At 40.2% G+C, this 15,269-nt stretch overlaps 1 protein-coding gene across 2 annotated transcripts in view; it reads left to right on the forward strand.

Annotated features, from left to right (window-relative positions):
* Nucleotides 1-15,269, forward strand: part of F13A1 (coagulation factor XIII A chain) — a 184,333-nt gene that overhangs the window by 56,644 nt on the left and 112,420 nt on the right. For both annotated transcript variants that reach the window (XM_055262955.2, XM_063632444.1), the window contains exon 5: nt 13,485-13,603. In XM_055262955.2, coding sequence (XP_055118930.2) covers nt 13,485-13,603 — 119 coding nt within the window. The remainder of the gene's footprint in view (nt 1-13,484; nt 13,604-15,269) is intronic.

Consider the following 15,269-nt stretch of genomic DNA (forward strand, 5'->3'; position numbering starts at 1 on the left):
AAGCTATTCCTACACTCCCTATACATCCATCCTCATCATATTGTACCCAACACTCCTATCTATGAGACAGATATATTCAAGGTAAATGGTAACAGGAAATGTTAACTGGGCCATGTGCAGTTCAAAAAATGAACTCTTGATAGTAATCTTAAAACCAGATGTGAGGCATTTTGCAACTGGTTGATGGGGTGATATTTATAGAGATGAAAAATACTGAGAGGATCAGAGTTACAGATATATAAATTAAGATTTTGAATATATTAAGTTGGAGATAACCATAGATAGAGAAGCAGAAATGACAAGTAGGTACGTGAATCTGGAGAAGAAAATCAGAGATGTGTATTTGGGAGTTATCTGTACCTAGGGAGAAAAATATAGATAAAGAAGGAAATAAGATATAGTATCTAGCCTTCAGGAACACCATCATTTAGGAGTCCAGTAGAGAAGAAGTCGGCAAAAGAGAATGAGATGGAAGAGTATATAGGAAGCAACCTATTCTAAGAAAATTGTATTTAAAAATTCATACTTATCAATCAAGAGTTTGTTATTGACTTTCTTTTTATTACAAAAAGAAAATCATAGGCTACATATAACTGTTCAGAACTCTAGGAAATTTCAGGAATGCTATAATTTACCCAGACTTTGGTTTGTTTGCAACTTTTCTGGATTATATCATGTGTGTAAATGGGATATGTGTCTGCATTCATTTCAACTTATGTGACCACTCTTCTTGAGGGGAAAAGGGTTAGTTATGTTGCTTGACATATTAACTTTCAGGATAACTACTCAGGAGGTGGACAATCTAATAACCTTCTAATTGCTGCCTTGGTCTTCAGTTGTATCCATGGTGAGCAGCTTCCAGATACCTCTGTTCTGAAAGAGTCGCTTAGGTCTGGAGGCGTTCTTGTCCTAGAGGCTGTACAGGGACCTCCCCTAGGTTTTCAGTGCATGGAAAGGATTGGAGGAAGGTGGGACAAAAACCAGAGACCAATTTGGAAGCTGTGGTCTAGGACAAAGATGATGATAAACTAAATTATGGTGGTACCAGTGGAGATGAGAAGGGGTTAGATTGGAGATCTATTTTGTATTTAGAACAAAAATTGCCCAGGGATTGAAGATGAGAAGTAGAAGAAACGGGAGGACTCAAGAATAACTCTAGATTTCTTGTTAGACCAATTGGGTTGATGGTGGTGCCATTTTCCGAGCTGGGAAAACTGTGGGAAGTGGAGGGGAAGCACTAGGGGTGAAGCTAAGAGTTACATTCAGAAATGTTAATTTGGTGATGTCTATGAGACATCCAAATGAAAACGTCAAGCAAGCACTTGAATAAAGTGAATCTAGAACTCAAAGGAGATGGCTGAGCTGGACATGTAAACATGGGCACAGTTAGGAGCAATAACAGACACAAATGGTTCAGGGTCATTAACAAGTAAGAGTTGAGACAAAGGAGAAGTCAACAAAGGAGGCTGAGCAGGAGCAGTCAGTGGAGCAAAAGGAGATCAAAAGAGCCCAGAGCCAGACACATTGATAGATTCAAGACAGCAGTTAACTCTGTTGAATGCTATGATTAGTTAAATAGGATAGGGGAGGAAAGTGGCCATATAGTGTGGAAATATGGATGTTTTCGATGATCTTGAAAAGGACGGTTTCACTAAAGTGATGGAGACAGAAGCCAGGGAGGTGGTCATGGGCTGCGTTGTAAACAGGAGGCGAGAAAGTAGAGATGGCGGGAGATGGCACCTTTCTCAAGACTTTCTGTAGCACCTAGATGTTGAAGTGAAGGTCAAAGGAGAATTTTTTAAAGACAAGAGAGAGTGGGTGTTATTTTATGGTGACGGAGGGAACCAGGAAAGAGAGTTCGCAGTCCAGAGAGAGGACAGTGGTTCACAGCCTTGGCTGCACGTTGCAATCATCTGGGAAGCTTTGAAACTATGGATGCTTCAGTTCCCCATGCAGGCATCCTGATGTAATTGCTCTGGACTGCAGCCTGGGCTTTGGGGTTTTTAAAAGTTCCGCAGGTGATTCTTGGAGCCAAGGTTGAGAAGTTTTAGGAGTGAAATCCTTGAGTGTTTGGAATCCAGGGAACAGGTGAAGGGCCTGTGATGGGTGGGGCTATCTACTCTCTCCAGAGACAGGAGTAGGGTAGAAGAAGAGGGGTGCAGATTTTCCAGTTTAATGGAAGGAGAATGAGGTTATTACCATTTTGTGACTTTTTTTTTGTCAGTGAAGTGTAAAGCAAAGTCATGTGTTGAGAAGCAGCAGCAAGGAAGGGCATGAGAGGCTTGATAGGGAAGATGTGAGCTAATCATCTGGAAGGTGGAAGGTGAACTTATTACAGGCACATGCCGGGAGGGTGCTCCCTGCTTCCAGAACACAAGGCAAACTAGCACAATCCTCTTCATTACTTGGCCTGTGGAGGCCCAAACATCTCTGCAAATTCTTTAGGGATTTCTGACTTCATGGCTGTCTCTGCCTCTAGGAATCCTACTCACCCTTGTGCTGCTGCAAGTGAGAAACTTGACCTTCACCTTCAATTTCAATGTTGGCAACAACAACAAAAGCAGTCACACACAACATCTGTGAATGCCCAGACCTTAATTGCAGTTTGGGGTGGAGGGTGAGAGCAGGAAAGATGCACTCTGTGGTCACCACACTTAGTGCACATCAGAATCACCTGGAGGGCTTGGTCAGACACTGCTGTGCAGCACCCTCAGGTTGAGTAGGTCTGAGGTCTGGCCTGAGAATTTGCATTTCTAACCAGTTCCTGGGGGATGCTGTTGCTGCTGGTCAGAGTCGACACTTAGAGGACCACTGGTTTCATAATAATCACAAAACAATAAAGCTGGGCATGGCCCCCAGAGCAGCCTGCAGTCCCAGCTACTCGGGAAGCTGAGGCAGGAGGATTGCTTGGGCCCAGGAGTTCGAGGCAGCCCCGCCAGCCTGTCTCTAAGAAGAAAGAAAAACAATAAGCAATAATTTTAAAACTCAGGAGGCAGGGCCGGGCGCAGTGGCTCACGCCTGTAATCCCAGCACTTTGGGAGACCAAGGCAGACAGATCATGAGGTCAGGAGTTCGAGACCAGCCTGACCAACATGGTGAAACCCCGTCTCTACTAAAAATACAAAAATTAGCTGGGCATGGTGGTGTGTGTCTGTAATCTCAGCTACTCAGGAGGCTGAGGCAGAAGAACTACTTGAACCTGGGAGGCGGAGGTTGCAGTGAGCTGAGATCTCACCACTGCACTCTAGCCTGGGCCACAGAGTGAGACTCCATCTCAAAAAACAAAAACAAAACAAACAAACGAAAAACCTCAGGAGATGATAATTTACTCTTCTTAAAATTTCACTGGCTCTACCCTGAACCTAATTCCAGTCTTTCTCCTCCTTACCACCCCTTCTCTCTCTCTCCTACTGTTCTCCTTTATTCTCTGAACTTTTCTCCCATTCTGTCCCAGGAGCAAATTCTGCTTCCTTAATGCAGAGTGGTCCAGTGAGCTTTATTATCTTGTTGCTTGATCTCTTTCAACAACCATGCTTTTGGGCACTGAACACCTTTTTTTTAAATGAAGTGAGAGAGAGAGGTCATCTCCCCACTTATTGTGTGGTTTTACCAGCCTAGCATGCAAAGCATAATCCAAAAAGGGGACGATATGGTGAACCTCCCCCCGCCACACACACAAGCACATACACTGTAGCCTAGCAGTCCCCTGCACTTTTATGCTTGTGTGTGTTAATGCATAACAAAGGACTCAGCGCTATGGCCTGGTAACTGGAAAGTAGGTCAAAAGAGACGGGTGAGACTGTCGCCCAAATGAAAAAGATAGCAGAAGATGAGAAGGAAAACTGTTTCCAGAAATTGTCAAAAGAGAGCCAGGTGAACAAGATTGTGGTCCGAGGTGGCACAGAACGCTGGGCTGAAAATTACAGCAGCACGCACAGCACTTATTGATAGGAGAATGCTCAGCTGTGCTCCTGAGGGCCCCTCAGCCTGCTTTGCATTCATAGGCAATTTATCCTCCTTAATCACTAAATCATTAATGGGGATCAATAGCAATGCCACACCAGTGAAGGCAGGGGTGCATGCAGGGAGAATAATTGCTTAGATTTTAGTTTAGTGGTGCTAACCGGGCTTCGGGTCCATTCTGGGAGGAAACCCTTCTCCTGGGTGTTAAAGAAAACTCAACCCACAAAGGCAGCAGGAGTGAGATGGGCAGTTATTACGAATTCATCATGTTTTTTTAACTACTCAGGAACTCAGAATTATTGAATGTATTTCACTATTCAAATATAGAATGTTCCAGTTTGGTAATCTAGCACTAGTGCCAGATAGTGGGTTCTGAAAGATTTAGATTTCTGATGTCTGTGCCTAGTACTCTGGAGAAGCACTGAGCAGTATTTTTGATTGGGCATCAGTTACCTTTAAGGGATTTTTCTCCTCTTGATAAGTTGTTCCCCCATTCCATTCTCCATCACTGCTTTTCCCTCACCTCATTCAACCTCATATCCATAGCCTCTGGCACACTTGAGGTTTAATAAATGTTTGCTGTGTTGATTTAATAATCCCAAGTAAATACTTTTTAGTTTTGCTGTACCCTATCATTACAGATAACTTATAAATGTAATCTCAGAACTTACCGTCTTGAGAAAAGTCAAAAACATATCTGGTGTGCTGGGAGGAGTGTGTCTGTGGGTGATGTGTGTGTGGATTTCTCTCTCTCTTAGCATCTGACACCAAATTAGTATCCAATATTTCCTTTTTATTCAATGTGTTTTTTCATTTTTCTTTAAACAAATAAATCAATTTAATTTAATATGAAGAAATCAATATGTTCCCAATATCTTGGATGCTTTTAACAGCAAATAAATAAAAATGACCCACTTGTATTTTATTATTAAATTCATCCTTAAGCTATTTGCTTCGTATTTATATACGGTCTTTTTAGCCCCTTTCGTACAGAATGGAGTAGGTCACCAAGACTGTTGTCCTCAGAGTAACAATGACCAACATCCCTTCTCTTGGAGACTGTTGAGCCCAGACCTGAATTTACACCCTCAGGCTAGAGCCATTCATCTACCAATCCACAAATATTGATAGTATGTCTCATCCCATGCCCATAAAAACACAATGACCAACATCCCTTCTCTTGGAGACTGTTGAGCCCAGACCTGAATTTACACCCTCAGGCTAGAGCCATTCATCTACCAATCCACAAATATTGATAGTATGTCTCATCCCATGCCCATAACAACACAATGACCTGTGCACAGTACAACAGTATGATGTATTCATTCATAAAAATTCAAAGTCAATACTGAGTTAGGTACTGGGACTGTGGCAGTGAAAAAGGCAGACACAATCTTCGTATAGCTTCTAGCAAGGGTTTTACAAATGAGCTTCTAATAAAAAAGTGATTACAATTGTAAAAAGGCTAAAATAAGTCAGTGCACAACAAGAACACAAAACTGGGGACTCCAACCTATTTGGGGAACGAGGAGAGACTGGCCAGTAGCTTAGCTTTGCACCCTGTCTAGCACCCAGAACAGTATTTGCATAGGATAGTAATCAAATAGTTGGTTAATTGAATTTTTATGAAGTTTTAATAAAACTTATGCAAAAATTTTAACCTTTATTTGCTCAATACCCCTCTTAAATAAAATGTATGTATCATTCTTCCTAGTGTCTGAGTCATTAGAGACTTGTTATGCTTTTTATGCCAAGCGAGGATCATTTAGTGTGGCCTCGTAATCAGAAAGGATCCCAGAGAGCTCACAGTAAACCTTCTTTTCAATGGCATGTAGGTGACCCCAGGATTGAGGTGCAAAGGTCTTTACAAGGTGTTTCTAGAAAGAGCATGGTTGGAAGTGTCTAATGCAGAGACACATTCATCCACCAATTCATGTGGTTTACAATTCCTTCCTTATAGAGTCTCTTATATGCTTCAAAGTGTGCTCATAGTCAGTATCTCCCTAGACTGTGTGTTTGGAAGGCATAATCCTTCTCTCATTCAGCCTTTCGTGGTGCCTGGAATTGAGTCAACGTTCAGTAAATGTTTGCTGAACGGAACTGATAATCACCATTCTGAGAGGCAAGGAGATGATTATTAGACTCAGATTTCAAGAGAGAAAGCAGGTTCTGTGATGTTACGTGCATTTCTCAAAGTCCTATAGAAAATTAAGAAACAAACCGGGGCTAACCCTGGAGCATCCTGACTCAGTCAAGGTAAGCACTTATATTTTTAAAACAAAAGCCATCAGTATCTGGCATTGTGTAGCAAAAGAAAAAAAAAAAAAAAACAGTAGATGGCCAGCCGAGAAGATTCTGTGATGACCTAATCAACGTGGAAAGTTCTGCCATAATAAATAAATAAATAAATAAATAAATAAATAAATTCAGGTTGATATTTACAAGATCAAATGAAAGCTTTCTCTGGGAAAAAAAATTAAAGCATACCAACAAGGGCACAGTCTCCCTTAGAGGATATGTGCTAAGTAAAGAAGCTCTGACATTTTCTTTGTAGAATTGCTTCATGAATAATAGTCTATCTTCTGAAGATATCTCAGTACACTAAAAAGCCCTTAACCAGCAAAACAGGCAAATTAGCACAAATCCAATAAACTTCTCAAGCTGGTGTGAGCTGTAATGCAACATGTTTGGAAGGAATGTAAACTATGTTGTACTATGCACACACGGGTGATTGTGCTGTCATGAGCATGGCAGGAGATATACTATCAATATCTGTGAATTGACGGATGAATAGCAGTAGCCTGAGGGTGCAAATTCTGGTCTAGGCTCAACAGTCTCCAAGAGAAGGGGTGTTAGTCATTGTTATTTCGAGGATACCAGTCCTGGCGAACTACTCCACTTTATACTGAAGGGGCTAAAAGGAAAGAAGCAAACTCAACTGACTGTTGAGGAACCACTTGCTTGTGCTTCATAGATTGATTCCATTCCAGTGTTACTAGGTAGGCAAGCAAGGTCTCTGGAGTGGCTATATGAAACCATCTTAGGAAGGCAGTGGGTTTGGATCCTTCCAGAATAAAAAGCTCAGACTCTAGAAATGCCATTCCTGAATACGCTCACAATTCCCACTGACAGGAAGTTACTCCTGGTACGCCGCAGCACACACAGCCTGTTAGAATCTGCCACCCCTTTTGATGTACTTTATGATGGAAAAACATATCATGGTGACACCTGTCCGGAGTCACATTTGCTCTTTAGATCAAGCCACTCCCTCTAAGAGTGATTACACACCCCCAGCATGAATCTTTCCTCTTTTTAGTGGTGCTCAGCTTTTATATAAAGGGGGAAGCAAGTGTAAGTGATTCCTAATCCCCTCGATCTAAATTCCTTCCTTCCCTAAATGGTGACTCATTTTGCCTTTTTGAAGGGCCAAACCATTATTCCTTCTAAAGGATTAGAAACAACACCAAACTCTGGTTTAAACTGTTGAAAGAGACCATGTAGGATAGCTGTTCTGGCACCACAGTTGTGTTTAATTCCTGGGCTCCCTTTGCTAGACTTGAGCCTAATGACCAAGGAAATGGAACTTGCTCTGACTTTGAAATAGCATGTAAATAAGCAGAAGGAATGTATCAGCCCATGCAATGATGAATGATCCTCCTTCTCGCAAAGAGCTTATACAGATACTAAAATCAATAGGCTCAGCATTTGTTTTTACATGTTTGTTATAAATCCTTACCTTCTCCGGGTGGGGTGGGGAGGACAGTGGGAATGTCAGAGGGTGACTGAAATCCACCCCAAATTTTCTCGGCCCACTCTTTTCTTTTTTAACTACCCTTCTATTCCCACCAGAGGAACAGTAAAATAAATGAAGTCATTATTCTTCACTACATGCCTCTTGTAAATTGTTAGTCAGCCTGCAAGAGTGGTTATTTACGAGGCATTTTGAAGGTCTGTTCTGGTGACAGAGCTGCTCTGGGCAGTGGATGGAGGTGCTGTGTCACACTCACCAATGGTGCCATGTGTAATCTGTTTTTCTCGGAGTTTTATTGTAATGGTGGTTGTCTGCCAGAGGTCACCTACTATCAAAGAGTTGTCAGTTGGTCCAAGGTGCAGCCGCTCCTACTCTGGGAGCTGTCTAGACCGTATTTCTCCCCTCAGTCCTCAGTTAAGTATCGTTTCCAGCTTCCACATTCCACACAAGCCTCACACACATCTACCTTCTGCCAGGCCAAATTGTTGGGTTTCTAGAATAGTGAGTTGTTTGTTAGTTTGTTTTTCCTATTAGTCGAGTCTTCCATTTTACTAAGTGAAGAACTAGCTTCCCCTAAAACTTAGTGAAACCCCACCCCTCTGAAGCTAACCAAAAATTTAAAAACAAACAAAAACACTATCAAAAAGCCAACAGCAAAAATCTCCGGGGCAAATGATTACATTTTTCTATTTTTGTTAGCCTTCCAAACACAGGGAGTTTTTTTTGGCATTTCCATCGTGATACAATTTTTTTTTTCACCTTGCTTTGGACAACTATATTTTAAAGTGACAGATCTGAATAAAAACAGGGGAAATAAGGCACTGTTTTCCACCCTCAATCTTCTTTTTAAAATCATAAATAAATTTAAAATTAAAATCGAGCCTTCCCATTTGACTTCCTTGCCATATTGTGGATTCATGATAATGTCTGCCTGTTTGAGGTGAGATTTAATTCAAGAGTTGGAAGGGAAAGGGTGGCTTAGTCTGGAGCTCCAGAACTCCTCTCTATCATGCTTTGCCACTTAAATTTATCACTTCCCATCAATACTAACGCAAAGCCCAAAGGTAAATCCTTCATTTTCTTGGACTTCTTCCTTACTCTCTAAGCTCCAGACATCTTCCCCATCTCTCATTCTTTCAGTAGACATTGATTGATGTCCTACCATGTTCCAAGGCACAGTGTTGGGGGCTGGGGACACAGTCATCTGATCCTTTGGACCCAAGAGCCAGGAACTACTCAGAAGGCAGCTTATTCAAATCCTAGTTTCACAACTCACTAGCGGCATGACCTTGGAAAAGTTATGTTTCTCTCTGCCTCAATTTCCTTATCAGTGAAAGGGGGCTACTTTCCTCACAAGGATGTTATGAGTGTGGATGAGTTCATGTGTCTTGTTATAAAGCACTTAGAAAGTTCCTGGCCATAAATAAGCAGTATAACAATGCTTATTTACATGCTACTACTTAAAAAAAAAATTAAGAAGTAAATACTTAAACACATACTTATTCAATAAATATAATCATTAAACGGCAATATCCATACAGTGAGATAAATGTTACCCCAGCCTCCATGGGGCACTAAGGGAACAAGGTTTAATTCAGTCTGTGCTGGAAAGGAGAGGGTTCAGGGAGACTTAAAGAAGGAGAAAAATGTTGCATTTAAGGACATTGATAATAAAAAAGCACAACCCTATATTGCTTTTAAAGAAAAACTCATGCATAAAAGTTGGACTTGTTAATCTCTTGTTAAATGGGTAGCTTCACTTAAGTGGAAACACATCTTAAAAAACAACTTTTTCTGATGTTCTCATGGAAAAAGTCTCATTAGAGAAATAAAAAATAATAAAAGCATAAAAAGAGCTCAAAGATCTACAAATCAGAGACACCAACAATTAACATTTTGTTGTAATGTCATCCATTTAAAGTATTTTCAGTGCTTTTCATTTTTGATTGGCAATTAATTGAATATATTGTTCTTTTCAAATAAACACACATGTACATATATATGGCTAAAAGCAAACTTTCCTTTTCACCAATCTTCCAATCCTAGAGAATCCCCAGAGAAAACCAACTTTAACTGTGTATATCATTACGGATACTTTGCTATCATTTTATATATTGATTGCATATATATACCCAGAGAATTTAGGTTTTTTTAAACCACAAATGAGACTGTGTCAACCTGTTGCTCTGTACCTCATTTTCTCACTCAGTATATCTTGGTGCGTTTTCTATATGAGCACATGCATCTTCTTTTTAATGGCTGCTCGGTATGGTCATATCATATTGTTTTGGTCTTTTGTTTACAACTATTTGGATTGTTTCCCATTTTCACTATAGCATGTTATGCCATTTTGAAGGTTGCACATACATTTTGTACAAATGTTACTGTAGAATAGACATCTAGAAATAGCATTGGGCAAAGTGAATTCACATTTTAAATTTGCATAGATATTGCCTAATTACCCTTTTAAAAGGCGGCAGTATTTTACACTACAGCCATAGTAGATGAGAGTATCCATCTCTTCATACCCTCCACTGGCACTGGTGGTTAACCATTTGTTTTAATATTTGCCAATATGGTAGGAGAATTATGGTATTTCATTGGTATTTCATGGTTAATTTGGTTTTTATGTCTCTGATCATTAGTGGAATTGAGCATTTTTTCATATATTTATTGAATGTTATGTTTCTCTACCTGCTTATATCTGGAACGTGTCAGGTGAAATAAAGATTGTCAGGGAGAGACACACATGTGCCTCTTAAATCCATGGATACAGTTTGTATATAGCAGGATAAAGAGATCTTACTGACACTTTTTTTCTTACATGGATAACCAGCTGTCAAAACACCACGTATTGATCAGATCTATTTTTACCTAGTGATTTTAAGGGCCATCTTTATTATTTACTAAGATTTAATACATATTTAGCTCCTTCCATATATTTGTCCATTACTGTGCTAATGTCAGTTTTAAGTGTAGCTTTGTTTCAGTTAGCTATAATCACACTAATGCTACATGAGAAAGAACCAGAAAATCTTAGTGTCATACAACAATAAGCACTTATTCATGGATCTGGGGCTTGGCTGGGGTTGGGCTCATCCGGATGGGGCTTCACTGGCCAGCACTGCTTCAGGTGGGAACAGCTGGAGAGGATCCGTCTCTGCCTGAGAGCTCCAGAGACCCTCTGCTCTGGTGCCTCTCATCTTTCTTTGACCAGTGGGCTTGCTGGGTCATATTTTCCTCAGGGTGATAGCAGATTTGTATGATCACATACTCAGCTGTGCAGTCATATTTTAGACCCCTACTTGCTTCTGCTAGCATTGCTTCTGCTAACACCCCGTTAGCCAAAATAAGCCTAAAGTTAAGAGAGGATATTCCACATTTAGAGGGAAAATACTGGTTACATGGCAAAGGGCATAGATGCAGGAAACTATAAACTGGGATCCAAAGTTTAATTTACCTTTGGGCAAGTCCTTCAATTTTTCTTCTTGTTCAACATATTAGTTTTTGGCTATTTTCTCTCTCTCCTTTTTTTTTTTTTTTTTCAGACGGAGTCTAGCTCTGTTGCCCAGCCTGGAGTGCAGTAGTGCTATCTCGGCCTCCTGGGCTCAAGTGATTCTCCTGACTCAGCCTCCCGAGTAGCTAGGATTACAGGAACACACCACCATGGCTGACTTATATTTTTATTTTTAGTAGAGATGGGGTTTCATTGTATTGGCCAGGCTGGTCTCAAACTTCTGACCTGAAGTGATCCACCTGCCTCAGCCTCCCAAAGTGCTGGGACTACAGGCATGAGCCACCACGCCCTGCCTGGCTGTTTTCTTTCACATTGTGTTTTCCAGATAAGCTTTTGAATGAGCAGGCGAAGTTCCAAAGCTTCTGAGTAGAAGTTTGGTTGGGTTCACATTGGTCATATAGACTAATTTGGGTAGAATTTATATCTTTACGTTACTGAATGTTCATATCCAATTGGAAACATTTTGTACGTGTTCATTTTGTATTTGAGTTTTATATCTTTTGACAAAGTTAATTTTTCTTATAAATATTTTCAGACAAACTCAAAAGCAGAAAGAGTAGCACAATGAGTATCTACTTATATGTCTCTCAGAGTTAATAGTTATCAAGATTTTGCCACATTTGCTTGCTTCATCTATCCCTTTTTCCCTTATTCTTTGCCTTAGCATTTTTAAGTAAATTCTAGTAATCATATTATTTTACCTGTACATATTTTAGCATGTAGCTTTTTAAAAATAGACATATATACAGTATACATAGATACATATGTACATATGTGTGTATGTATGTGTTTATCTGTGTTTGTGTATAATTATTGCAGCTAATACAAATCAACAAGAGATCCTTGGTATTATCTAATAAACCATCTTTAATCTAATTTTCCCAATGTATAAAAATTATCTTTTTAGTTAGTTTATTTGGATTGAAGTGTGTAGATTAAATTCGGTTGGTATGTCACTTAAATCTTTTCCTCTAGAGTAATCCTCTTCATCTGTTCCTTCATGCCACAAACTTATGGCTGAAACTGAGTCACTTTTTATGTAGAACTTTCCATATTCTGAATTTTGTTGATTCCGTCCCCTGGTGTCATGAAATATTTTTCTCTAACCACTGTGGGACTTTTTTTTAACCACTGTGGCATTTTCTGTTAAGCAGCTAGTTAGATCTAGAGACTCTATCAGATTCAGCTTCAAGTGGCATTTTTATTTTTTTGGAGGAAGGGGCAAAAATACTTCATAAGTCATGCCATTGCTTCCTAGGACATTCATCCTGGCAGAAGATACATATATTTAGGTTTGTCAATAGTATCTGCTTCACGTTTTATCAGTCTCATCCACCCGTTATGAAGTTCCCTTGTTAACGAATTATTTCTGCCTCAATTCGTTATTTCATTAGGGATTGCAAGATCATGACATTCTAATTCGACCATTCCTTTTGAATTTATTATAATCAATTATTTCGTTACCTTGAGGTAGAATTCATGTAAAAACATTTAGATGCCTGTCCCAAACACACACATTTTCCTGAGTGCGATTTACACTTGTAGAGTCCTGTCTGTGTTAAAGATGCTTTGCTGCTCTCCCACCAGGCCTGGGAATAACTACCAGACTGATGATAGACGGGCAGGATGACCCTCCTGAAATTCTAGCCACAGGGAAGAAAAGTCTTTGCAATGAAAGACACTGGCCAGGGAAGCTGGTTGGACACATACATATACTTGCACATCCACAAGTATCTTTCATTAAAAGGAGATGACCTACTGCTTCCCTCCTGCCAGTGATGGGCCACAAAACAGACATGACATGGCAAATTAGGCTTTTGCCTTCTCATATGTCCCAGATTTGTTTGAAAAATCATTTTCAGTTCATCTAGTTTTCTATTAATGTTAAAAGGTTGGAAATTATATTTTAATTTGTGTTAGAGATGTACATCAGCATCATAGAATTCTGAAACTACTGATGCACCAGAATCATAAAATGTTTAATGAGACATATCAATTTAATTCTGCTGCTTGGAACTTAAAGAGCCAGAGTTTGTCAGCATTTTGCTAACAAATGTCATCATTTCCAGACTGAATTTGGTGCTGATGATGTTCACCATTACTAAAAATACTGGGAAATGAGCTATGCTTAGTGAAACAAAGGGCGTGTTTTAAAAATTTGGCTGATCAAATGCAGTTTAGAAACAAAATAAACTTGCAAGTGTTTGGAAACAGTCTGGTTTGGTAATGGTCACTGTTTAAACCCTGATGCAGATGATGCTGTGTATCTGGACAATGAGAAAGAAAGAGAAGAGTATGTCCTGAATGACATCGGGGTAATTTTTTATGGAGAGGTCAATGACATCAAGACCAGAAGCTGGAGCTATGGTCAGGTGAGCCACTGAAAATTTGTTATTGTCAAGGACATTTTTACTTCATGTTTTTTGTCACATGTATCCCTGCAGGGTCCCGTATATCAATATTAGACCAGCACAATTTCCTGCTTTTTAGGATCTGAGACTCCAAGGCAGAGAGCATAGGAGTAGGGACTCATAAAGACAACTGCATAATTCATCAGCTGAAACCACGTATCTCTGGGTATTACAGTGTTACAGAAATGAGAGATTCCATGAATAATGTGGCATTCTATTGAGAAATGCTTTGGCCACTTAGAACAGTGAAATCTCATTAGTTCAACCTGGCTTATAAAGAAAGGTATTTTGAAAGTGATGCAAAGAATACTGCAAGGGGTGTGCCCAATTCAAAGAAATAGCTTCTTTTTTTTTTTTTTTTAAGTGTTAGCGTAGGGTACTGCTAATTAGAAAAGAGTGTTATCATTTCATCAAAGGAAGGCCCGCTGAACTTTTACATTGAAAGATTTTATCAGCTGCAAACTCAAGTTATTGTCTAGACATAAAGTAGCAAATGGCATTTCTTTAAGATGTTCAGTCATTCAAACTATTTGTTTGGTATCTTTAACAATGGAGCAAATGAACGATGTTTTACCAGTTTTCTATAAATGAATGCATGTCGTGTGATTTCAAAAGGATTTTTAATTAGCGACACAAGAGGGGGTGAATGCCATTTCTCAGGAGTTTTGGCTGGGATGGCTAGAACTGTGCATCATTGTGCTGGGCATCCAGCGGGGAGTTTTCACGGAATCTGGTGGTCATAGGGAACTTTCTTGGCTCCGGATGCCTTGCTTTGACTTCCATATGGGATCTCCCTGTGTTCCTCACCCACTGCTCCAGTACCCGTGTCATCCTGCCTACCTGGCTTTGTGAACAGCTTCCCTGACTCCAGAGAATTACATGCTCAATGCTCAGGCTTGCCCGTCTGCATTTCTGATGTCCTGCCAAGCTACGAGCTACGTTGGCACCCCGTTTTTGGATTCCTGCCTGATGCCCTGCTTTCAAGCCATCCCCTCCTCAGTGACATGCAACCTTTGACTATACTGGCTACTGCCTGATGCCCTTGTCTTTGGTCCCCAATTTCTAGCCTTTAGCCTGGTGATTCTATTTATGGCCCGAATGTGACAATCTATAGATAGCTAACAAGGGGAAAAGTCATCAAGGTGGGCATCAAGGAGGTCTGGAAAGGTGTCCCAAGCCCAGTCAGGGCACTCCTTGCCTGCATGCCTTTGGGTAGGCACCCCGGAACACAGTCACTTGACTGTATCTTCTGTCACTCAAAGAGGCTATTGGTGTGTGCCCTTTGGCCAGAATAACCAGCCAAGTGTGTTTACAGTGATGTGGGGAATCGACCAGTTCTATGACTATTTCTTGAACTCTCCAGTTAGTTGCTATCATGCCCGGCAAATATAGCTGAGAGAAGCTGCTTAATAAGAACCAAAATACTGAGCTATTTCCATACCTGAAGAACTAGTGCAATTACCCATTACTGCATCCATCCCATCAGTTTGGGATACACCCAGAGTGGGTATTCTAACTGGACTGAATAAAGAATTGTGTGGCAATTAGCCATTATGATTGTGGTTTCTGTCACAAGCACTTGGGTGGATGATACACAAGGTTTCTCTATTCAGGAAAATCTCTTACT

The sequence above is a fragment of the Symphalangus syndactylus genome, chromosome 23 (assembly GCF_028878055.3).
Source record: "Symphalangus syndactylus isolate Jambi chromosome 23, NHGRI_mSymSyn1-v2.1_pri, whole genome shotgun sequence".
Lineage (NCBI taxonomy): Eukaryota > Metazoa > Chordata > Mammalia > Primates > Hylobatidae > Symphalangus > Symphalangus syndactylus.